This window comes from Diadema setosum, chromosome 2 (genome assembly GCF_964275005.1).
Source record: "Diadema setosum chromosome 2, eeDiaSeto1, whole genome shotgun sequence".
NCBI lineage: Eukaryota > Metazoa > Echinodermata > Echinoidea > Diadematoida > Diadematidae > Diadema > Diadema setosum.
This window is the reverse complement of record NC_092686.1, coordinates 28,393,620-28,420,253: the sequence shown is the minus strand read 5'-3', so window position 1 is coordinate 28,420,253 and position 26,634 is coordinate 28,393,620. Positions and strand designations below refer to the sequence as shown.

Below are 26,634 nucleotides of genomic sequence, written 5' to 3'. Positions count from 1 at the left end.
TGTGTATTCATGTTTGGCATTCACGGGAAAAGGACAAAGGTATACGATGTCACAGTGAGAACTGAAAATATTCTCATGGAATCGACATGCTATTACTGCATCTGTGCATGCTTAAATTGTCAAAGGCATATGGCACTTCTGTAGTATGGTCACACTTTTCAAACTTTCAAACCAGATTGAATGAATTTTGTATGCTCATGCCATTATCGTTTCAATGCAACACTGATATCTTCAACACTGATATCTTCCTCAGAGAAAATATAAAAAAAAAAGACCAGAAATGCACAGTTATTTTCAGAAGCTGCTTCATGGGTACATCCTAGCTGACTCTGTGACTACAGGCACTGAAGATCAAGTCTGAAATTGTTGACGCCTCTTCAAAACTATTCCATTTTCATGATTGCCCGTCTACTTAGTTGATCTATGAGATAACTGAATGGGTATATGAGTAAAGTAATGCCTAGGACGTCCAAGCACAGACAGCACTGCATGTATCTTGTCTCCTACAGACAGATTACTCCTTTAGGTGGTCTGAGTACTGAGTGACAGAGAAAACCTCAAAGTATTGTACACACTATTCAAAGTCCATGGCACACAAGTGGTTAAATGTGATATTTCTGTTCAAATAACCTTTGAATATTAACAACATGAAATCTATGGCAATGTCAGTGTTACAGTGATGCTGCATACACTAATCCAGTCATTCCGCTTACAATGCCAACAGGGGCATGTACACCAAGTATACAGAGCCAAAATGTTTTCAGTATGTGTTCAGATCCATGAACGAATGAATTTTGTTGTTTTTATTTTCTCTAAGATCAAAACAAAGCGGCAATGACAATGTCGCAGGAAATTTGCTTGTTCAATGCATATGCGTCAGAAACTAATTACAGTGGGGGAGAGAAAAAGAGTGTTGAGAGATAGAGAAATCAATGCAGTTAGCAAGCGGTAATTTTTGTGGCTTTATTATGACAGAGATCTGCCCACGTCAGAAAAGGATGAACACTTACGGGGTTTTGTCCTCCACAAAGCATTGTTCCCTGATAATGTAATGCCCCATTTTAATACAGAGTATATACTAAAAATCATATATCCTGTGATTTTTCCCCCATAGTGCAGACAACACATTCTCTGTAACTCTGAACAAAAAGAAAAGCATCTCTTCTTTTGTCATAAAAAAAGCATATTTTAGTACTCTTAGACATTTGTGAAATGACTGTATATACCTTTTATATACAATCTCATCATTAAAAAAAGAAACATCTATATCCATTTCCGTCAAAATTTATAATCACTTTATATACATAATGGTGATGATATAAAATCACATATAAGTAGTACAGTGCACCAGGCATGCTTCAAACATGATTTTTTTTTTTCCGACAAAGCGGACACAAAATACACAAGAATATATGTGTATGTACAACTCTGTTACTGCATGAAATTCGTGACGACCAGACACCAAGAAATGTACTCCATGTTTGCTATTTTCTCCAATTCTTGCACAGAAATTTTGCAAAATACTTTATATTGTGGCATGCGTTGGTATGCCACAAACAGTTTGAATATTCCTAAAAAACAAGCAATAGGGCACGAAGCAACGTATGAGGTCCTAAAATACAGTGCACTACCAAAGCTACAAGTGAGCAATGTTGCACATAAAAACTTATACTCGATTCATTCAGACTCTTTTTTTTTTCTCTCTCTTGGAGGTGTCCATGACGGTCGTTTCCTTTATTTGGTACAGAGCAGGTGCAGACAGTTTTTCTCTCCTGCAAATCACACAAAATTAATCAATCAAACAAAATGCTACTCTCCTCTTGTTGATTCTAGGGAAAAGCTGAGTGGAGTCACACGAAGCACAAAGACACTTCAGCAAATCCCATGAAATGAGTAGCTGATCCTTCATCACCACGGTATCCAACAAATCCTGATCATACAATCTTAAAAATCTTGGACTATCCCCCTTCGGTGCTGTGACACTTGACAAATGGCATTCGCTCAGTGCAAATTATTCCCTGCAGTGGATGATCCAAGCCCGCTTCAGCAATAAGGAGCACTTGGTCGTATCTCCATCATCTCTAATTTTGAGGGTGACAGCTGCCGCCGGGATCAGATTGACCTTTCTATGTCGTCTCGCCAAAAGGAAACGAACTGGACTCTGCGCAGAGATCACACTGCAAACACGTTTCAAGCATGTTTGAATGTGCGAGAGTATGTACAGGTACATGGTGTGGGAGATACATAACAGAGAGTTTAAGTGGGCCCAAGACATGGGGTGGGGGGGGGGATGGGGGAGGATGAGAGGGGCAGGAGTGCAGTAGGGGTGGGAAGTCACTGCTATAAAGTGGTGACATACAGCACCCCTTCCTCATCAGCCTCCAACGTTCCAGATTCTGTATCACTGTCCCTTCCCCCTTCTCTTCCTCCCCGGCCTCCGCCACTGCCCCCGCCCCTGTCCCCGCCCTCCCCATCTCCCTCCCGCCCCGACCGCCGCGTGTAGTCCCTCAGCTCGTACCCGCCCAGGTGGTCAAAGTACGGCAGCTGCGTGTCCACGGAGGTGCTGGTCGTCTTGACGACGGGCACCGAGGCGGGGTTGTCCTTGGCGAAGAGGAGGCGGTGGGCGGCAGAGTCCAGCTCAGCCTGAGTCATGTCGCAGGCCTCGGCCAGCTCCCTCCCAGCCATGCTGATGAGATCTCGATCATGAATGGGTGAGATGCCTTCCCCTGCCAGTAGCTACACCATCACAGGAGGATGAGCAGGAGGAAAAAAAAACAAAGAGGATACCAATTAGTCAAGATTTATGATGGGAGCTGTGGTAACGTCCCATGTTACATTGACTCCCGACAGTATGATAATAGTTAAACACATGTTGGACGGCACAAAGCAATGATTGGGCTCTGAAATTCGCAACTGTCTTCTGCATGAATTCCAGTTCACTGTGCAAAACTTGTCTCATCCCAAACCTAGGATTGCATTCAGTTACTAATTTTCATGGAATAAAGGACAAATTCCTTTGGACGACATAGTAAAAAAAAGAATGACAAGCTTTTTGACAGAGAGTTGGGGAAGGAAAAAGCTTCAAAAAGTTGAAAAGAAGTGACTGACTCCACAAATTATCCCTTGCTCCAAAAGACCCCTTTGTGGTCTGCTCTTTTTTTTTTTTAGGCAAATTTTTAGAATTTACCTTCATTAACCTTCCGTACTCACTCCATGGCAGGAGGCACTTGATGCTGAATAAAGTATTACAATCAGGTACTGAAAATTAGCACATCATTGGGGATGTTCATAAAGCCCTTTATTATCTACATGAGATTTCTATTGTCATTCCAAAACAGAAAACAAGCAATAACCATGGCAACATCCAAGAGTGCTGAAAACTGATTCACTTCAGCCACATGCTAACTTTCATTTCAAATTATCTAGTATCAAGGCATTAGTCTTAAATGCATTGGTTCCTATACTTGTATTTACATATAAAAAATGTGTCTACGCCACTTTTGGTAGTAGAAAAACAAAGAAGGTGTTGGACAGGCAAGGTTTACTTTGTGGCTGGTTTTACCAGAAGCTGCAGACTGACATACGAGGATGAAATCATATGGATATACTTTAACCCCAAACCCTAATAAATGAAATTACATTTATATCAAATAAAGTAGCTCTCCTATCATATCCACTTGAGCTGTGACACATTCAAAACTCTTTATTGAGCTACACCTTAAGTTGGCACTGGTCCCACGAGGCAACCCCTTGGATAAGAATTGTATCTCCGAATGGAAATAGGAAAAATCATTGAAAATCATCAAGACAAATCACATCACACGCTTTCATTTCAGTTATGTTTTCCCAGTACTGTCTGGATGAATGAATAAAAGTATAACCGTCCCTAGGAGCGGCAAGCCACACAAATACTAATCTGTGTACAGACTGCCAAACACTGCAAAAATGAAAAAAAAAGGAAAATAAATTCTACATAAAATTGCTCATGACAATGCAAATATATGTTTGGTGATTTTGTGATTAATATATACATGAGCTTTGCCACTTAATGTAAGCGTTTTAACAGCAAGCTTGCAGGTCTCTGATTTGTTGTAGGGTAGGGTAGGGAGAAAAGGAGGGGTAGGGGATATGGGAGGAGAAGTGGGCGGTGAACAGATAAATTTTGATGGAATGTAATCAAAGTGGTGGGTTGCAAGCATGTGAACACATCACTAAACCCAATATCTTGGAGTAATAACTGTTATGTGGGTATCGATATATCGTCCTCATAAAGACGGGCAGATAGTCTAACCTTTGTTGCTTGCAAATTTATGTAAGGATGAGTTAATGAGTAACATGGGTTTAAAAATGGGAAGGTTTTTGATAATTTTGCTACCAAAGTATACAGTGGTTTAAAACCAATAGGGCTGAAATGGAAGAGAAGCTTTTACTTTACCTGTGGAATGCTAGCAATGAGTGATAACATTACAATTACATGGCGGGGCAGGTGGAGGGGGTTAGGTGTAGCTTCACCCTGTTAATACAATACGAAACAAAATCCTTGTACACTTTTATCCTAAACCCAGGGTTTTGGTATCTTGAATGAAGTCCTATCACTGTTAGCAAGTGTCAGCTAGGACTAAAAGTTTAGTTATTGTCATCTTCCTAACATGTAGAGTCAGTCTCTAACCAAACTGGACTCACTTTGGTTGACAATGCGGACTGTTATGGAACGTGAAATAGAGATGTCGCACTTTTATTCTAATTATCACAAACATCCACAGTCAAAATCATTTTATTCCAATGCTTGCCGTAGATCAAAATATAAAGAGACCTACATATCTAACAATATGTGAATAATGCCAGAAGACTGTGGGGAAAAAAATATGAAAGACACAGACAAAGATTACTTGATTGTCCAGGGTAATTCTGAACCTGCAGCTGCACTGTAAGTCGGAAGAATTTGAAATGTTTCTGAATGAAGGACATGACACTGAATAGTAATCATCTTCAGTTCTTATTGATATCCTGTAGTTGTGAAAGGCATGTTTGGGTATTGGGGGCTCTTTTTTTTTCAGAGGGGATGTGAAGTTCATATACAAACAAAAAGAAATCTCTCTCAGCTTGTAAAGGGTGAAGGCAGATTTAGCAGACTATATTTCAATAAACATGGTCAGGTTGCAAATGTGTAACTTCAAGACGAACAAATAAAAGGGCAGCTGTATCTGTGATGGTAATATGGGCGGGAGGATAAGTCGGGTGCAATTTTTCTAGAAAATACTCAAAATGTTTACAAGACATTTGTCACATCAATATGGTTTTAGCTTTATATTGTATTTGTATATTACATTGCATTTATACATTATGTAGTAAACATTTTTTTAGGGAGTAACTGTCTGAAACAGTTCCATGCAAAATAAATAATTTCCACTCACAGCAAATTGTAGAGCCCTTGAAAGAAACTAGAAATGTCGCTATGGCGACTGATGCCTCCGCCGTAATGCATGATTCTCCCAAAAGGCGTATAGTACAATATCTTCACAATGTGTGATCCATGACAGTTTCACATAAATGGCAAAATATTGAAATGACAGGTTCGTCAGAAATGTCTTGAACTGGGTTTGCTATAATTTTCTAAGAGTGCAGGTACACATATTTGGGGAATTTTGGGGAAGTTTATGCATTGAGTAAGTTCCAAGGTACGAAGAAAGAGTGTGATGACGGTACAAAATAGATTTTTTTTTTTTTTTTTTTTTTGGGGGGGGGGCATTGAAACCTGGCCTTTGACCCTTAACCTTTGACCTTTGACCTTCTGGCTGGAAATTTCCCTGAGAATCTCCATTAGGTAATGCATATATTAAGTTTTGAAACTAATAATGCAAGCATTGCATATACTAGTATATGAAGGAAATAGTAAAATTTTGAGGAGTTGACCTTGACCTTTGACCCCTGACTATTGACCCATGACCCCTAAATTCCCTAGATAATCCCTGCCAGACAGTACATGCATATGTACCAAGTTCCACGCAGATACATTGAACCATTTGCAAGAAAAGTAATATTGCAACATTTTCACCTAACCTTTGACCTTTTGACCTTTGACCTTATGACATGAAACTCTCTCTGGAGAATCTTTACGCAGTAGTACATTTCCACACCAAGTTTCAAGAAAATACCTTTGGGCATTGCATAGATATGGGGGAAATTGCAACATTTGTAGCATTTGACCTTGAACTTTTGACCTTTGACCTCTTGCCAATGTCACTAAAATCTACTCAACTAATTGTCCCATCATACATCATCCTTGGACCAAGTTTGGTGAAAGCTGCTTCATCCAGTTTTGAGTTATCACGTAAACAGATAAATTTTAGGATTTGACCTTGATCTTTGACCTTTGACCTCTGTCCGATTTCACTGAAAAACCAATCAAGTAATTGTCCCATCATACATAATCCTCCAACAAAGTTTGGTGAAATTTGCTCCATCCAGTCTTGAGTTATCGCGTAAACGGTTACAATTTCGTGATTTGACCTTGACCTTTGACCTTTGACCTTTGACCTTTGGCCGATTTCACCCAAAATCTAATCAAATAATTGCCCCATCATACTTCATACTTGGACCAAGTTTGGTAAAATTCCAGTAAATATTACTCAAGTTATCGCGTAAACGAAAGCGGACGGACGTACGGACGGACGGACAACCCGAAAACATAATGCCTCCGGCACCACTTCGTGGCTGAGGCATAAAAAAAAAACACACACACAAAATCTGCTGAATACTCCCCATATCTCACAGCACGTCAATGGACTCATTTGTTCTGTGATAAAACTCTCTAGGCATGGATGAAATTCTAAGGGATTCAATGGGAGGTTATGATAATGTGGAGGTGGTAGGGGTGTGGAAGAAAACATGGGGAGGGGGTGTCTGGAGGGTTCCAGTGATTGAATGCAAAATTCTGTGAACCATTACCATGCTATGCCAGGTTTGCGCAATTCTTTTTCTCTTTATCCACGTCAGCAAAATCACATCCACTAATTTGAACTAACAATTCAACTCTGCATAACAAGCTCAGCAAATGTGTATATTGGTTGATGGATTATATACATATAAGAATAATGAAAGAATATATGATTACATATGAGGAATATATAGTGAACTACATGCACAAAATGATAATTAATGGTAATTACGGTGGTTTGGTGCAGTCATTATGTCTAAACAAACTGTGGATAAAAGAAATAAACAATTTTACAAGATGCAGGTACATGTACAGTACACATGGTCGGTGAATGCTTTACAAACTGCGCTTGCTGTATGAAAATGTGTGCTCTTAATGTCTTCTTGGGTGGAAAGACTAGGTTTGTTATTCAACAGTCCCCTTGATCCCTGTGTGGTTAAAGGAATGGAAATTATTTGATTCATCTTGTTGCCATATATGTGAAGTTAGTTGATTTGAAGAAAGGGAGGATAATTGGAATTATCACTTCTATTACTAATTTCAAATGAAGAAACAAAATTTCAGATGCTGCACTTGAGGCATGCCATGATTTTGATTATGCTTTTCAAAATGTATTGTAATTGTCCCAAGAAATATCAAGAGTTATACTTCATTGATATCTTTTAGCTTGTTGTTCAGAATCTGATCAAATTAGTTGCACTGTAATTCATAACCGCAATGATTTGATGAAATGCCATCAATGCATACGGCTTCATTAATTGAATAAACAGTGTAAGTATTTAGACTCTGACAAACTATTACCTATAAACAGCTCAAATTGCTCAAACCAGGTGCCTGATCTCTTCTTGATAAATTTTGGACAATAAAATTTCAGAAAATAATCATAAAATCTGACATAAACATTTATCCTAGGTAGCCAAAAGTCTACTCGGCCGATTACTAATTCGTACTACACTGAAGCAAGAAGTTTGACAGAATACAACTTTTTTCTTGCACACCTATGAAAACAAAAGGGAGTAAGATTTGGCTCGTATTGCTCTCAAAATACTGATGAAATAAAGATAAATGCTTCTTAAAACTTGCCTGTGATGATTAGCTGTTAATCTCAAGATATCATTTTATATCATAAAATGTATCTCCTACCAATTGAACACGATTTATGAGAGACTACAATGAAAAAGTGTAATTACATAATCCAAATTTAAAGCTAATAATAAAACTGATGCCTTTTAGAACTTATGCCATTCTGAATTGTCTTAATCTTCTTGCACATGTTCAAGCATGTAAACAAATATCCCCCTTAAAAAAAAAAAGCAATTTAGCAGTTTAAGAGAATTTTAGTCAGATTTCCAGTCAAGTGTATTTTACAAATGTGGTCTGAGGAATAACAGCACGGTTCAAGGCTTTTACAGATCAGTCGGGTGAGATGGTAGCATCAATGACAATTGTAGCGACCAACATATTGTCGGCCTTATGCCAAAAGGGCCTTAACACATAGGATTTGTACAGTGTCAAGGGCCTTTTGGCATACGACTGACTATGCACTCTATCACAGGTAATTAATGGGGACAATCGTTATTCCTGAGCTACACAGCTTAAAGGAATCGTATAGTTTTGGCTGAGACCTAATTTGAGGTTTCTAACATTTTTGGGTGAGATAATGAGAAACCTCTCATGAAATATGACAGAGCATGTGGTTCCATGAGGAATTCAACATTCATTTGATGAAAATTGGTTTTGAAATGGCTGAGATATCCAAAATAGAGCAATTCTAATAAAGTGTGGGACCCACACTTTATTATGATCGCTTTGTTTTTGGATGTTTCAGTTATTCCAAACCCGATTTTCATCAAATAAACTTTGAATTCTTCTTAAAATGGTATGCTGTGTACTATTTCATAAGTGTTTTCTTGGTATCTTGCAAAAACTAAAAAGCCCAATTCTCATTTCTACCAATACTGTACTATCCCTTTAAATGGTCCTTAACCCGTTGAGGACGGTTTGATTTTGCTACAACACGCATTTCCCATAGACACCTGCCCGAGTATACTCGGGACTCGTCCTCAACGGGTTAAAGTCATCACCATCATGACCTTGAATCAACCCTGAGAATAATTCTTGCTGCCTGTGACAGCTGCATGATACAATCATGACAGATTTAGAAAAAAAACAAAAAACAGCCTAATCCCATGCTCAGACCTTTTTGCTCAGACACACTGCAGAGTATTGGACTCATCCACAGTAGATGTGAAATAATTCCAACACGAACGGATGTAGATCCTGTGACCTACTGTTTTGATGCCCTACACTGTTCCTGATGGTCAACCCATATTTAATGAGCTTATGCATTAGAAATCGAACACAGGCCATTTTGCAGATCTGTGTGATCTTATGACACCAATGATCAAAAAGGACTTGAAATCCCAAAAAACTTGCTTTTATGTAGACTCCATCATATTTCTTGTTTCTTTTCATAAACCAGCATTACCCCCATCACTGACTATTTGTATCATTTTGCTGTCAGTAAGTTTATCAGATCGCTTTGTATTTTCATTCAATAATCATGAAAATAAATGAAATGAAATGTTGCTGTTGCTGTTTCAAAGAAAAATGAAGAGAGAGAGATAGAGAGAGCAAAAAGGACCTTATAAATCAAGTAATTTGCCTCAATATGAAATGAAACACCATTTTGCATTGCAACACAATAGCAATAACCCTATCAGTATCCAAGTTCAGGCAAGATATAGCAGTAAATTAAACCTTTGGTCGATATTACAGTGGACCCACATTCACTATGTCCGCCGAACCTAGTACACTTAGGTCCAGACTTAATGATTACGTCAGCTGCGATTGTGAGATGCTAATGCAATGTGTGCTCCTAACCCCCACCCCATCCCGTGCCAGGGTTGGTATACAAATGTCAAGGGATGTGATGATGAAATGATTACACGGCCGTGTGCATTTGTGTCCATGATGAGTAAATAGAAATGCGGATAGATCGACATGGAAGGGTACCACTCCCCTTCCTGTGGACATTCTGTGAAACTCCATGCAAGTAAAAACAAAAACCTTACATTCAGCTTTGCCTCTCGTAAGCTTTGCCTTTTGTACAGTGCTCTTCCCTGAGCCAAACATCTATAAATGCCTGACAAACAAGAGATTTTTAACCCGTTGAGGATGGACTGATTCTGCTACAAGTTGTATACCACGCACTTCCCGTAGGCACTTGCCCAAGCATTCTCGGGACTCGTCCTCAACGGGTTAATGGCAATGATAGGATTCATTTTTCATGACCCAAACTAAAAAGAAAATATGTTCACCAACTATTCAAATGGACAGTCACTGGTAGATCTTGTGAAATCATTTCTATCTATTATAAATCTGGTTCTACGCCATACAAAGTCCTTGGTTTAAAAATTGACTAAAGACATTTTCAGATCTTTTTTTCTTTTTTCTGGGGTAACTCTACTTTAGCTTACTGGTGTGAATCAGTTCAGCAGAGTTTAAAACAGATAACTGTAAATCACGTCGTCACTGAAATGAAGTTTTAGAATATTTTGCGAAGTTTACAAAAAGCTGTCAAACTCGCTCTTGTATCATATCATCTATCTTTCTGTTTTTCCAGTTGTATGAAGATTGGTCGTCACTGGAAAGAAAAGATTTTGGTGAAAAGTGCTACTAACATCTTAGTCTTCTCTTGAAAAGAAAAAAAAAGAAAAAAAAGTGATAACTGGTGTTCGGTAATATTCACTGCCTAAAAGAAATTTGGCTTTCATTTTGACTATTGTTTTATAAATTTCTCTACAATTTTTTACATTTTTTTTTTTGTAACTTATGGGAAAGGGAGTGGGCAAAATTTTACCAAACATTTCTCACTAATAAAGTTATAGGACTGGATTTAATTCAGCTGTCTTTTTTTTTTTTTTTTTTACTAGGCAAAGCTGACTGCAAGAAGTGTGCTTCAAATGCAACACAGTGTATATGTCACACAGCATTCTTAGCTCATTCACAGTTTCTTTGATCTTTTTTTTTAAAGCCATTTGCATTCACACTCTCTTCAAAAATTCGGGATGCTTCAAGGCCAAAATGAGAGAGAGAGAATAAAGGGTGTGGGCGCCCTCTACCTTTCTGTTTCTTTTCGGGTTTGGATTTGTTTAAGTCTTTGGGCGTTGACGCCGACTTGGCGGGCTGCGTAGAGAAACAGAAGGGGTGAAAAAATGGAGCCATGAACAACATGGTTTATGCCGACATGATGAAAATTAATATCAGTGGTGACTTTAATTACCACTAGATGACCTCACCAGTAACAAGACAATTAAATGACTCCAAAGAAACAAAACACATGAATCAAATTGCTATTACATGTTCCATACAGCTGGTACACTATAAATGCCTGATAAATATCATGATTCGTACTCACCTGATAGCTGAGGAGATGAAAAAGTATCAAACATTCATTGAATGAAGAAATAAAAAACAGCAAATTTCTATTGAATCTATAAGGACAGTAGAAATGAAAAGACAAGCGGCAAAGTTTGAGAGTGATTCCAGGGGCAAAGGATACCAAAAAAGTGCATGCTCAACACAAACATCTCAAAGCCCACACGATGAATTGCATGTAAAAAATAAATACAGGAATTTTAAAGCAACAGTGTGATCAGATAAAATACAAACAAAGGAAAAGCAAATTATGAAGACTCATGCAAACAGATTTTACTGAAAAAATAAAGAGACCCATATCCAACCATTGGACTGCATAAAAGGTTCACAAACATTAAACCAAGTGTCAACAGAGATTAGAGCTGGTTGATTTGATCAGTATGATCTATCAAAGCAACTAAAATGGGTGAGACTGTTAGTGGGCTAGGATCAATACTCTACCTGTGCAACTAAACTCTCAGCGCTACCCGCTACTTCTTCAGGGCTGGGGTTCTGCCCCACCCCAGACTGCCGCTCCACTTTGGACTTGGTGAGTGACTTGAAGAAGGCGGCAGAGGGGTCGCGGGACGTGCCGATCTCGCCCGTGGAGTGGCGCAGGGCCAGGGGCTCCTTGACAACGATGTTGTTGGGCGTGGCCGCCCCGGAGCCGCCCGTGGTGGGGAGGAGATGGGAGCTCTGAGTGGTAGGGCGGGGGATGGGGGTGTGGAGGGAGGAGCGCACCCGCCGGGGGGAGGACGGGGGCGTGAGCCACGCCCGCTGGCCCGGGCTGGACTCCCGGGCATTGCGGGTCTTGCCCTCGGGCGTCATTCCTGCCACAGCCATGACCTGTGAGAGAGGAGGGCGTAAGGAACACGGCAAATCTATCACATGCAAGACACAGCACACCACACAGTCAGAGAGACACAATGTTAGGCTACCACACAATTCACTGCAACAGTGAAGTGACTTACTGGGAGACAAGAATTTGGGGGGAGAGAGTGTGACTCCTATTCTACTCCTCTAGGAAACCAAGTCAACACATAGAAAAAGGAAGGAAGCATATCTGCTCACAGAGAGAATCAATTTTTCTGATCTCATATATTTACAATGTTTGCTATTACCATACCTTGGGCTTTTTAACAATGTCCTTTAAGCCTGATCTTTAAATGTCTCCAAGTTCATTTTAAGACTTACCTCATTACAATGTAGTCATTGAAAACTTCAATTTGCCTTTATTGCCATGTTAATATCCAACTTATTGATAAAGATTCAAACTTTGAAAAGATGCATTTATAAATCATCCTGTACTCAATCATGAATTTCAATCTTTCACTCTGAATTTCAGTGAGCATCAACAAATTAAATGAAAGGCTTTGTTGAATTCAAGGTTTTGTTAAAATTCTGATAGTAACTAATCCTCATGCAATTTCATTTTTAAATTCTGACATTTTTTTGGTTCTAACTCTTTTTATATATTTCTTTATTTTTATAACTCTGCCACACAGGTTTAGTGTTTATTTTTTTCAATCCTTATCTATCTTGCCTTTTTTGTGTGGGAATGAGTCAAAGTTTTCTATACTAAATTTCTCTCACAAAACGGTTAGCCTACATTTTGTTTGTTTTCCTCTTTTTGAATAACTGTTGACCAAACTCTGCTTCGATTTTTTGTGTTCCAGGGAATTTGTTTGCATTGTTAAAGGGGTAGTCTCCTCAAATGTATGGTGGATGAAGTGAATGCAGAAAGGTTAGTGAAACACACGACTGTGAAACTCTATTTAACCAGACAAGCTTCCCATACTATATGATTTCTTTCTTTTACATATGTTGTTAATTACATGTGCCACCCTCTTTAGATTTTAACTGTTTGAGAATTTGTAAGCTGTAAGAATTGTGCTCTTTGTATGTCCTAGCAATACCAATTTTTGTGAAATTTTCTTGACTGCAATCTTCACCACACTATTGTGATGCCACAATGACAGTTGTATATTTCCTACATTGAAAGCGTAGAACATGACATTGATCAAGAGCTTTCAAAATTCACACCATTTGATCAGACTAACCACTTTTCCCCAAACTTCTGAGTGTTTCACTAATCTGTCAGCATTCACCGAATCTACACATTGGAGAAATTGCCCCATTCACTAAATCTCATGCTCTTCAGTCTCTACTACATGTAGTCATCTTCAGTGTCAAGGGGTAAAACTAAACAACCGTGCTTTGGGTGCATTAGAATCGATCGCAGACCACGTGGTGTCAGCGTGAGAAAAACATGCCTCGGGAATGACTCAAGTCAAACAACAGCGCATCTTTTTGTGCCGAAACTTTAAAGGCTTCGTTTTTTGGTAAAACTTCAGTAACAAGCATTCAGTCCATTTACTTTTCATTACACTTTTGGTGCACATAAAAAAAAGAATGAAAAAGAAGCCATTGAAGAGAAGGTATAAAATTGCATAGCAAAGAAAAATGAGCAGAACTGAAGTACGTTTCAAAATGGTACGTGAAGTTTTTGTGAGACTGCGCTGAAAAAATGACAACATTGCCGACGAGTGAGTCAAACGGTACAATGAATTAAGACACTCAATGATTTGGCCAGAGCCAGACGTTACGAGGAGGAGAACAAGCACTTTAAGTGCAAAGCATATTAAGGAAAAAGAAGCTTGAAACAATCAGAAAATGAACATTCTCAAACTCATCGAGAGAAAGGCAAATTTGAAAGAGAGGGAGATAGAGAGAAAAAAGACAGAAAGACAAGGAGAAAATGAGATTCTGCACTCAAGAAGAAAAAAAAAGAGCTAAATGTGATAAAGGTTATCACTAGACTCACCTGAGCTTGTGCTAGTTTGAGAGGCACTGCTGTCTTGCGATCTCCAGCGGGTACCAGACTGTCCGACTTTCCGACCCGGGACGAGAGGAGGGCCCGGCGGGTCGGGGAGCCCATCTTGCGGGGACTGTGGCCCAGACTGCCCAGACTCTCGCTGCCCAACTTTGGAAGACTTGTCTCCGTCGGCGACGGAACCGTGGTGGAGAAGTCGGGGCTGAGGGTGGCCGAGGGGGAGCGCGTGGGTGTTGGCGTGGCGGTGTTGGGGTGGCGGTTTGGGGGCGGGGTCGGGGTGTGGCTGCGGGACGAGGACGGGGAGCGCTCGGGGCTGAGGAGGGGTGAGGTGGGCGGATGGGAGGACGTCTCAGAGAGATTGTCTTCATCTTCCTCCTGGTAGCACTCTGTTCTTAGTGCAGGAGGCTCCCTGTGGGTAGAAAACAAATTAATTGCATTAACCAGTTTAGGACTAGCTGATTTTGCTTTAACATGCACTTCCCATAAACACCTGCCCATCCAAGTATACTCAGAACTAGTCTTCAACGGGTCAAATCCTCTTCTGCCCCTGTGCGTTTGAGTGTATGAAAACTAACCATGCTATCATTGCGTGAGAACCAACAATCTCAATCAAAGAGTGACAAGAATAACCAAGACTTCTTCATCAGTGACAATGGAAAGTGTGATGCTAGATACATGTAAGCAAATTAGCAAGATGCTTGTTTTTTGTTTTTTTTTTCAAGACAAAACTTAGCAAAACTAAGCACTGAATATGTTACGCTGAATGATATCACATAAAAAGTCAATACACTTTCATCATTACAGGTTCACTGGAATGAAAGTATACTCTGAAGAATGAAAGCCTTGAACCTTTCTTTCTGTAGAGGACACAACAAAATACATTTCTTGCCATGTTGATGTCTAAGAATTGAACAATTAGATAGCCAGCCTCCACAAAGTATATCAAAATCACATTCAAGAGGTATACTGAATAGCTGATTGCCAAATTAAAATATTTCTTAACTGGTGCTAAATTTACAAAGCTATCGAGAGAAGTATCTGACAATAGAAGTGACAAACTTCCTAGACCAAGAATCTAATTCATTTGTAATTGTCTGATCTCCAATTGATCTACAAGAAGAGAAAAAAAAATGACATAAACAAGTAAAACATAATTCATACACAGCAAAGTAGACAATCAAGCTTATTCAAAGAGCTTTTAGATGATAATCACTTTGCTCATAGTAAAGCACAGCAACTCCCTATCTACTGTTTTCAGAAAGACAGCTCTGGGCCTATATAGTTAGTAAAATTTGAAGAAAAGAAATAAGAATACAGAATCCAACAACAGGTTATTACAAACCTGAGTCTATGACCCACATTTTATGACTGTTCCATCAAATTAGTACACAGAACATCATTCACACAACAGTCTTTAAGATGGTTCATAGAAGTTGCAACACTCATTTGTTAGATGTTTTCATCATAGACACAGTGTTCATATTATATGGTAGAATTTACAGGTTAGTGAAAAAGTTTACGGTTGTGTGTCACAACCCACTTTGGTCCCAGATTTCACAGTTTAAACATGCTAAAGGAGAATGAAAGCCACATATACCTGTGGATTGAGTGAATGCAGAAATATTCAGGAAAAATTGGACAATTCCTTGAAAGGCTTTAATCTAAAAGTTTTGGTGGAGCCATCACCGGATGAAAAGACCACTATAGTTTGTGATGTATGGAAAATGATATACATGAAATAAAAAGCAAATTCTTCCAAATTTCCTTCTCACGAAAAATACACAATCCTTTGACTTGTTAATGATATATGTTAAGGGTAATATTACTCCCCTACTTTCTGATACAGGTAAGTCAAGTGCTCTTTCATTGGACTCCAAAAGTGATATTTTTTCTTTTTTTAACATTTTCTTTAAATCTCTTTCCATGTGTGATGTCACAAAGTGTTGTAGTCTTTTCATTCAGCTATGGCTCCACCAAAACTTTACAACCTTGCAACTTTAGAATAGATTGTCAAATTTTCCTGAAACTTTGCTAATGCACGTGTTCTAATAATATTGCTGCATTCCCTCAATTAAGATATACATTTGTGTTTCATTTTCCTTTGATCTCTACTGTGTACATCTGTGCTGATAAAAGATCATTGGAGCATGGTCCACTCTGCAGACACTTTCCCCGTTTATCATTATAACCAGAGCCCACCCCCGGAACAAATGAACATATAGAGACAGAGGGACAGTATTAAGATGTTAGGTGGCATCTACAACTTTAACTTGATCTTGTTTACAATCTCATTGCATCACTGGGTATATTGGTGTTTCACTTTGCACAAGGGGTTGTTTTCTTTTCTGTTTTTTTTTTTTTTTCATCCTTCTTCATTTGGGGAGGGACTCAACAACACGAAGAGAAAAGAAATATTATATACGTACTCATAAACAGTGGACAGCCTTTCCAGCAAGAGAGGCATTTGTGAAATAATAATATTTAGACAGGAGAATATTGGCCAGTCCCACATATACATATTTAGAGATATATAATCCTTAAAAGATAAGAACATCAAATCAATTAGCAGAGTCTTTTCCATGTGTTTTACATTTGTTGTTGTTGTATATGTGACAAGGTGATATGATGTTATTTGATGTTATATATTTCTATGGAAATAAGACAGAGTGGGTGATAGATTATACTACAAATTCTATCCACAAGACAGTAAGAAATGCACTTAAAAATGGATTCCATGCTGGCCTATTGATGTACATGAGGAAATGTTGGCACAGTTATGGCAAAAAAAAAAAGAACTTTCTTTAACTGTATTCAGCTTTTATATCAATCTTTGTAATATCACAGACACCTACTTTATTTATTGTTTAAAATTTGATAAATCTGAAACATTATTGATATGGCCTGATGCAAATATACAAAGCTGTGAAGTTATATACATTGATGTTGTTGTAATTTGGAGCTACATGTATGCTGGATAACACTTTGCATTTTATCTCCTAATAGCATAAGCATAGTATTAACTCTGCACATGTTTATAGTAATTGAAAGCAGAAATGAAATTGAAAAATGAAATGAAATCAAAACTCTTTAATGCTGCACATGTTTATGGTAATTGAAGGTAGAAATTAAATTGAAAAGTGAAATGAAATCATAAAGCAAAATCAAATCACAATCGAAAGGCACATCAAATGAAGTACGCGGGGAAGCGATTCTCTTCCATACACCTACCTTGAGTAGTCCCTGTAGGGCTCGCGGTAAGGCTGCTGGTAAGGCTCCGGTCGGTATTCTCCGACCTCCTCCTCCGCCTTGGTCTGCGGCGATGGCGGCGGCTGATCCGCCTCGACCTCCCCACCGTCTTCCCCATCGTCATGGCGGTAAGGCGAATCGTCATGACGATGGTGGTGGTGGTGATTGTCTTCGTTGGGGAGGAGCGGCTGGCGTCCCTCTTTGCTGTTGCTGGAAAAGAGAAAGGTGATGGGGGTTTAATTTGAAGATGTTTCTCACTGAAATACATTCAAAATGTCATGAGAAGACAGGGAACCTATCTGTTAAAGATGACATCACAATTCCCAAGTCAACAAGAAATGATGTTTAACACTGACACCTTGTAAAAAAATATAAAAAAATGGATGAAACTTTTCAATAATGAGGAAAAAATAATGTGGTGAAACATTACGCCTTGCACTTTACTCGAAGGCAAGCTCACCTGTACCTGTTTCCGGGGCCCCGGTTGTTGGGCACGCCCCTCCCTCCTGGTATCCTGCTGGACATAGGCGAGAAACCCCTGGAGTGGGGCGACGACACCTGCAGAGAGTTTGCGCTGTTGGGGGAGTAATGTCCGCCCCTGCCCCCGCGTAGCGACACCCCATGGCCCTGGGGCCGCGGCGACATGTTGAAGGGGGACTTGTTTTGTGGGTTGTGGTTGTAGTTGTTGAGGCTGTTGGCCGGGGACAGCTTGCGGTGCTGGTTGGAGGGCGGCGAAATGACCAGGCTGTTGGGGTAGTAGGCCGGTGGGGGGTCACGCCCCTGATATTGGGTGTTGGCCATGGGCGTTGACTGCCGCCGATTGTGGTACATGTTGAGGACGGTGCCGAATAATGAGTGACTTCGCTGTTATGCAAAATAGGCAAGACAGCCCAGAAATGAACACGTAATTACTTAATTCTGTACATCTTAAACAGACACACTATAAGTCACATAAACCAATAAAATTGAGTATGAACAAACTGTAGAATTGACTGTTCTTTTTTACATGAATCTATACACACTTTTTAACCCATTAAGGACAAGTCCCGGGTATACTTGGGCAGAGTGTCTATGGGAAATGCGTGTTGTAGCAAAATCAGTCCATCCTCAATGTGTTAACATATATCCCTTATTCAAAAATACAAATATCCTGAAAACTTGGGATTTATCAATTCTGGAGCAGCCTAGAGGATTGATGATTCAGATGAAGACCTCACAGTGTGATGATCTCTGAGTTTGAATGGTATTGTTGGCCCAACAAATGACTGCATTGGTGTCTGACTTGTTGGTCTAGTCTCACATGTTGGTGTAAAGGCACCAAGAATAGAAGAAATATACCCACCCTATGATTCGGCTCGTCCGGTTCAAACTGCTCATTGTCGTCCATGCCTTCCAGGTTACCTGAGATGGCTCGCTTGATCTGAGGCCCAATCTCATGTAAGGTCCGCAAACCGGCCTGAAGAAAGAGAACGACAACATGAATTGGGTGAAAATAATACAGGGGTGTGAAACATTGTAAAAGGGCACCAAGAGTGTATAATATTGGAATTATTTCGCTGTTTAGCCTACGAACCATTTCTTGGATTATATATGCATCTGATCGCTCAATAGTGGTGGCCACATACTGTAGCCTATAGTAAATAATCTCTCTTTCATTTATGGTGCATTTATTCGCACTGGTGTAGTGATATTGATTGAAAATCTTGATTCCATGTGTCTGTGTGTGTGTTAGTGAGAGAAAGTGTAAGCAGTCTCATTTTACACATTTGGCCAGGTATTTCAGATGATACATTCCCAGAGGCTGTTTTACTGGTAGTATGAAATAGCATCAGCTACAGCAAAACATAATCTTCTGAGGCGAGTTTATCGTGTTCAATCTTTTTTTTTAATTGTGGTAAGTCATTTTAATGCCAATACGAAGCATTTAATATGGTCGAATCTGTCAACTTAGGTGCACCCTAAATTGAAGTAAAACTGTACTTGCACTGATGGTAATGTGCAACAACATAGGTCAGCAAAGAGTACACACAAGTACTTCACAAATTGAGAGATTGTTCCAAATCACAAACATATGCTTGAAGAAGTAACAAATTGAAAAGTAGTCACTGTAACACATAAGAAAAGAGTTTCTTCTCAGAGATGGGATATTCATAGTCCATCTGCAAGACCCTGGAGCTTTGCAAAACTTTTAATTGGCAGAATTAAGCACAGGGAGGAGACTAACCTGGAGGGCAAACGTGCTGTCGTGCCCTCCTGCTGACTTGATGGCTTCGTGCTTGCGCTTCTTGAAGCGACGGAAGTAGTCCTGGATCAGGAATGTTGCATAAAATTTGCCCACCGTCACATCGTCATCCCCTGGAGGTGGCACGGGAGTAGCAAAGGTGGGGGAGGGGGAGGGGGAGGGGGAGGAGATTTAGGAGGGGAAAAAAGAAGCCATGCACTCAGCATTAGGAAATTCAACAACTATTCTGATCGATGCAGAAATTATACTGTTCAGGTAAACCATGTTTTCTTCCAATTTGAAATTTTCCCCTTTACCTCTAAACTAAATCCTTACATTTCAAACCCAATAACTGTGACACAATTTACTCACACTGCTAAATCATGTTTGCTATGCATACAACTGTACTTGTGTTCACCTAACATATCCATGTCCAAAATAACTTTTGTCCTTTGTAGCAGGTTGCAACAACAATTGTTTACCATAACAAAACAACATGATTGTTCTTGAAAAAATTATTAAGGAGCAGAAAAAGAAATATACATATATAAATAAATAAATAAATAAATATATATATATATATATATATATATATATATATATATGCATACATATATACATATATACATATTATATATAATAATGCATTTAAGAAAGTAGAAATCCCTCTTGACAGAGACAGTTTCATCCCTAGCTGCCATGAAGCCGGCCCCCAGGAAAGGAGCGAGACAGGGTTAATACTTACCTCCGGCGGGCGGGGCCACCTGGTCGAGAAGCTTCGGGCTTGTTCTCTTCCAAATCTTTTTGATGACAGCTCGTAGCTCCTCATTGCACTTGTCGATATTTCCTGTCAAAATGAACATGACCAACAAGCGTCTGCAAGAAAAACTGCTTACAAAAGAATTAAATCCTGTCAATATATAGTTCACTTGTAAAAATCTTGGGGAGTGAGTCACTACACTGTATCTCGTTTACAGAGGCACTGATAACGTGTTAGGTGAAAAAGTTACATATGAAGCTTTATAATATACGTTTACATGGACCAAACTTTTGGCAATGCATTCATCTGTATAGCGCCGAGGTTACTTCTTTCATGTTGCCAGAAATATCCATCTCATCCCAAAACATGGTCATAATGTGTGTGACATTTAACAGTCGGGTGTCACAACAACACAACAGCTCTACAGAAACTGCCATTTTAATTCTAAAGGCTCTGGTAGGATAACGTCATATCAAGATCAATCTACACCTATACATAGACAGTTTGATTTACGCCATCTGTAATTAACAGAGAGAGCATGCCACTGGAGATTGCCGATCAGTCAAAAAATACAGTAAGGGTAAAGGAATTGATTTAAAAAAGAGAAGGTTCCTGAACTTAAAAAAGAAAAAAAAGAAAAAAGAAAGAATGTAAGACTGGTCATGTATATTCTCCATAAATTTTTTATAACTTCAAACACCACCACCACGAACAACAACAACAACCAACAATATAAACCAAAAATAAGACAGTGACATCACATCACATAATATATTGTTGTAAAAGGTTAGAGAGAACAGTTTGGATGAAATGGGAGCGGTAATCTCACCTTCTGTTTTGATCTTGAGTGACGTCCTGATCAGTGCAAACAACGTTGCATTGAACATGACAGTGCCGTCACTGTTTAAGGGCATGTTCATTGAAACCAGCCTCTGCAACACAAGGAATGAGTAAAGATTATCACTTTTACTCACAAATTTTAGACACAGCATTATCAGGAAGATAATTTCATATGCATTCTGATGTTACTAAACTGCAATCTGTAACCATTACAAATGTAGTTCACCTATCAGGAAATTAAGGTACTACAAACTGTAAGTATATATTTGTATGGACTGCAATTCATAACTAAAAGGACATTTGCACAGTTTGCTATGATATAAGCTATAATATTAAGCATCAGCTCTTACTGTATTTGGTGACTTAACTCATGGCAAGCCAAGCATGAATATACATATAATCTATGACAGAGGACTATGTGAAATATATGACTAACCAAAATGCCTTTATGAAGCAATGTAGATGATATGGATGGTGATTTGTTACGTTCAAATGAATGATGTGATCTTACGCACCCAAGTGAAACACACAGAGGTGAAGTGGGGCATGTATTTCTGGTGTTTACAGTGCACTTGTTTATTTCTGATAATGCAGAGTTATTGTGCAGCAGGCACATGTAGGGTGAATATGCAATAATTACCTCCGCCAAGGGAGGAGGTTATGTTTTTCTTACCGTTGGTTTGTTCGTTCGTTTGTTTGTTTGTCCGTGTTCAATATAACTCAAAAAGCAGTTGAGGGATTTGAATGAAACTTGCAGGAAAGGTTGAAAATGACACAAGTAACAAACGATATACTTTTGGTAGTGATCCGTGAAGTTTTTGGGAATTTATGAAGGATTTTCTATATTTTGCCAAGTAGGGTCAATGAACTTGGGAGTTCAAGCTGCGCATTTTTTAAGTTTTCATGCGCACACTAAAGTGCGTGCTCTAGTTTCTGCTGGGGTGAGGCGCACCGCGCATCTGCGGGTTTATGACGTAACAATTAGGCTTCTATATAGAGAAGTGGGTGGAAATCACTGACCTCTATGGAAGAGCAAGACCCGGTGGAAAGTAACTGCTTGGCGGAGGTCTGCGCTCTCGGAGTGCTTTTCTAGTTGCATCTTATTTTTACCTTTTTACCATGATTGAAACACTGTCACTTCCTAGTACAAATACACTTTCTGAGCTTACAGTTGATATTTCTTCCCCCTAACACTTAACAATTGCCGACAAAACCTACAAAATTTTGGTAGTTTGGAGATAGGGTTGTGTGTTTGGTAGTTTGGAGATAGGGTTGATGTTTTTCGTGTATGACCAAATAGAGCTAGCACTTTGCACTCGCACAGCATTGTCAAAACATTATAAACTTACTGTCAAAATGCGCTGCTGCCATTTGAGTCTTTAAATTCATTTGCGACAGCAAAAATTGTGTTACAAACAGCAACAGCATCCAGAAAACTGTTGCCGGGTAGCAAGATTGCCCCTTTTTTGTAGCGGAGACTTCACTTACTTTACATGCTTACCTTAATTGTGTGACCGAACAGAGCTGCATATGTGCTGTGCGTTGGCACAGTGTTGTCAACACATTATAAACTTCAAACTAAAAGTGATGCAGCCATTGGAGTCTGTATAAATTTACATGCCACAGCAAAAATGGTGTTACACAGCAACAGCTTCCCGAAAACTGTTCCTGGGTAGCGAGTATACCCAGTTGCATGGAGGAGACCTTACTCACCTTACATGCTATCCTATGGGGGCAGAGTTTGCCAAAACCTAGAGGCGGGGAGATGGATCTGAGTAACGTCACTACGTCTAGATGCTTGATTCGACCCCTGTCAAGTCAGATGGCAAAGGATGAACAAAGAAAGGAAACTCTTCAAAAGAATCCGCTTCAATCAACAATCACTCCTCTTTCAAATTTTTACTTAAAAACATAGACAAATCATGGAGATGTTTTCAAAGAGGAATATTCTTGGAGAGACTCAAGCTTTCATTGAAAGATAAACATTGTTCTTGCATGAATTACATACAGACAAATATCTCTTGTTAACTCGATCTCTTCTCTAGGAGCTGAAAAAGCAGGGGCAGAGAAGATAGATGTTGAGATAGGCGTATTGTAAGGAAGAAAGTGGTATATGAACAGGTTTGTATATACATGCATTCTTCATATAGAAAGATAGATATATAGACAGACAGATAGACAGATAGATAGATAGATAGGTAGATAGATAGATAGATAGGCATACAGATAAACAGACAGATAAAAAGACAGATAGATAGATAGATAGATAGATAAACAGACAGATAAAAAGACAAATAGATAGATAGATAGACAGATAGAGAGATAGACAGACAGATAGATAGATTGATAGATAGACAGACAGATAGCTAGATAGACGAACAGATGGATAGATATAGATGGATCAATAAAAAGAGAGAGATGACATAGATTTATTCATTGACTAATCTAGAGAGAATAAGAAAAAAGGGAAGAGATTGAAAAACACAGATATATATAATGTGGGTCACTTGAGCCTTAAGGAATGAATCTGACTTACGTTGCGTCGGGATCAAACTCTGACCACTGTCTGACAAATTCGTCTAGATGGTGGGGCCCAAGAATTGACCAGTCCCTGGTCAGGTAGTCAAAATTATCCATGATAACGGCTACAAATAAATTGATGATCTGGCATACGACAAAAGAAACACAGGAAATATTGACAAATACTGAGTTGCGATCTTGTGAATACTGTGAAATAGATATCACTGATAAAGTAAGGCATAAATATTGCTCACATACAAGAGTATATACACATTATAGCACAAGTGAACAGAAATGTTGAAGTAGACTCCACTCACAGCGTGTTCTAGCAGTTTATAAATGTGCACCTGGAAGTGAGAGAAACCTGATTAGGCAAACACGTCCAGACCGCATAAATTTGCCAAGCACAATTTGAAAAATATGACTCACTGTTTAATTCATCAGATTTAGATCAAAATTAAAAGAGACCACTCGATAGGTATGAGATATGTTTAAAAAATGTGTTATTTTGTCGGTATAAAAGCCCCTATATATGTGTCTCTGGCAATACTCACAAGGAATGAACAGATGGAGTAGAAAGTAATGAAGTAGAAGTAGGCAAAGTTGTTGCCACACTTCCCAACCTCCTCCGATTCGCAGTCCGGCGAATCCGCGCACGCCATCATGATCTGTTGCCACGCTTCGCCTGTTGCTGATCTACAGGGGGCGACAAACATGTGAACACGGGCATGTTTTGCGTCTCATAGTGTAAGTCTCTTTTCACTATTTACACAGAATTTGATCCTATCGGTGTCATAAAAATTCTTCCTCCTCCATTTCTTGATTTAATCACAATCGTATAGAAGCATCTGCAAGTTCAGGGGAACCAGCATGATTTGGACTGAGTTGCAACTCGTTCCAAGTTTGTTAAAAACATTAATCAGTTTTTATCTCATCATACAATAATTGTATATTTCTTGTGAGACAATAACATTGGTAGAATTTTTCTTTTCTTAGTAGGCAACTTGAGGATATCTCCTTGCCAATTGACTGTTTATTGCCAGACTTGGAGAGAAGGTGGAGATCTTAGTTTAAAACTGAATATGATATTTTCCGATAGGTTTGAGCTAGACTCACCTGAATAGCACCAATAGAGCAGCAAAAAACGTCTGGAAGTTATTATTCCTGTTAATCGCACCATCCTCTGTAATCTCAATTCTACCAAACATCTGTGGAGAAAAGAATAAAAAGAATATTACCCGATAGTTTTATCAGACCACTTACAACATGTAATCCAAAGGTCCAAGAACATCTTAAATTGAAAGTAACTTAGACTGGACTTTGTGAGCTGATACATTTTTCCTATATCATGTTTTATCTAAACTCCTCAAAAAAAAAAATTCCTGCAATTCCAATTTGATGTATCATGTTTCTCCTAAAACTACATCATTTCATTCAAATGTGACATCATAAGAAAGCCTGATTAATTTTCTTTACAACGACAACTCACTTGTTTACATTATGCATTCCTGGAATGCACAGTATGACTGGGTATGAGGAAAGGTCAAATGTGAAATGTTACAAAATAGAGCAAACATATTATGTCAAACAGTATAATTTCCATTTGCTTTGTCGTTTCAGGGAAGAAATGTGTTTGAAAAGAATGCATTGTGAGATTATCATTAAATTCCAGGCCTCATACATGAATCAAAAACTGCAGTAGTATCTGCAGATTAGAATTAAACATAAAGGTTGACCAAACAGTCATCTAAAGTTTAGAAAATGGGAGTTTTTGAAAATGCTCTCATTTCAGCATTGCTTATTCCAGTGGCCTTTTGTCATCAAAACTGTACCTTATCAATAGCAGAGCAGAATTGTTGTGACTTTTCACTTTTGATCTGTCGCCATACTCAGCTGTTTTGCACATTCCAAGAACACATAATCACACCAAGTGAGGTGTCATTTTAAAGATAATTAATCAGGCTTTCTTATGATGTCATATCTAATGAAGATAATGCCGGGATAAGAGAAATATGATATATCAAACTTTAATTGCAGAACTTATTTTGAGGGGTTTATTACTCCACTTCTAATACTGTGATTTACTTGTCATGGTTCTTTCTTATCCTATATTCTATTCTGTTGCTAATGTCTTGAATAAATCAGTATCAGTATCATCATTCATTCATTGCTACCACTGCCACTACTGTTATTCTCATAAATTTCATCAAAACCATCAGTAAAAAGGTTAAAGCCACAATAGATAAATTGTTAAAATGCCATTGTCCCCTTGAAAACAGCGGTAGACAAGGAGGAACTAGAGTATAGAGTAAGAATTTTAAATTGGTCAATGTTTGTACTCTATCAAAAGCACCCAATTAAAGACAATGTTACCGAAGTCCATGCTCACTTGGAAGAGGACAAAGTTCTCACCTGCATTCCAATCACAGCATACACAAAGAACAACATGACGATCAATAACGCAACATAGGGCAGGGCCTGAAAGGGATGAGAAAAAGGAAAAATTATGAAAAAAAAAATAACGCAGGAAAACAATATCATAATCATATCTATCATAATTATTTCTCTACAATTCAATTAAAGCTCAAGTGAGACTGCCACATAGCTGTTATACACAACTATGGAACTATCCTGATAAAACTCGCAAAATTTAAAACCAGGAAAAAAAAAAGGTCAAATGTGATATTGGTGGAGAATATGCACAAATAAATACAGATGTTTGTTTATAAATCAAAAGTTTGATATCTTAACTGCCTCTCATCTAAATGCCAAAGCTCATATCCGGAGAGATCAAAAACATTCTTTCATTTGGTTAACAATGTAAAAGCCCCTTATGTGTGAGCATCAAAGGTGTACAT

General features: G+C 38.7%; 1 protein-coding gene across 1 annotated transcript in view; it reads right to left on the bottom strand.

Moving 5' to 3' along the window:
- Positions 1 to 2,340: 2,340 nt before the first annotated feature.
- The window catches only part of LOC140246255 (voltage-dependent L-type calcium channel subunit alpha-1D-like), a 91,295-nt gene continuing 67,001 nt past the window's right edge, over positions 2,341 to 26,634 (bottom strand). The window contains exons 27-41 of the mRNA XM_072325713.1: positions 26,189 to 26,254; positions 24,893 to 24,984; positions 24,331 to 24,472; positions 23,793 to 23,920; positions 22,970 to 23,066; positions 21,246 to 21,348; positions 20,402 to 20,503; positions 19,660 to 19,790; positions 18,778 to 18,891; positions 17,896 to 18,299; positions 17,418 to 17,645; positions 16,616 to 16,633; positions 14,181 to 14,598; positions 11,819 to 12,202; positions 2,341 to 2,736 (exon numbers count right to left, since the gene is read on the bottom strand). Of these exons, the coding sequence (XP_072181814.1) occupies positions 2,341 to 2,736; positions 11,819 to 12,202; positions 14,181 to 14,598; positions 16,616 to 16,633; positions 17,418 to 17,645; positions 17,896 to 18,299; positions 18,778 to 18,891; positions 19,660 to 19,790; positions 20,402 to 20,503; positions 21,246 to 21,348; positions 22,970 to 23,066; positions 23,793 to 23,920; positions 24,331 to 24,472; positions 24,893 to 24,984; positions 26,189 to 26,254 (2,823 nt within the window). The remainder of the gene's footprint in view (positions 2,737 to 11,818; positions 12,203 to 14,180; positions 14,599 to 16,615; positions 16,634 to 17,417; positions 17,646 to 17,895; positions 18,300 to 18,777; positions 18,892 to 19,659; positions 19,791 to 20,401; positions 20,504 to 21,245; positions 21,349 to 22,969; positions 23,067 to 23,792; positions 23,921 to 24,330; positions 24,473 to 24,892; positions 24,985 to 26,188; positions 26,255 to 26,634) is intronic.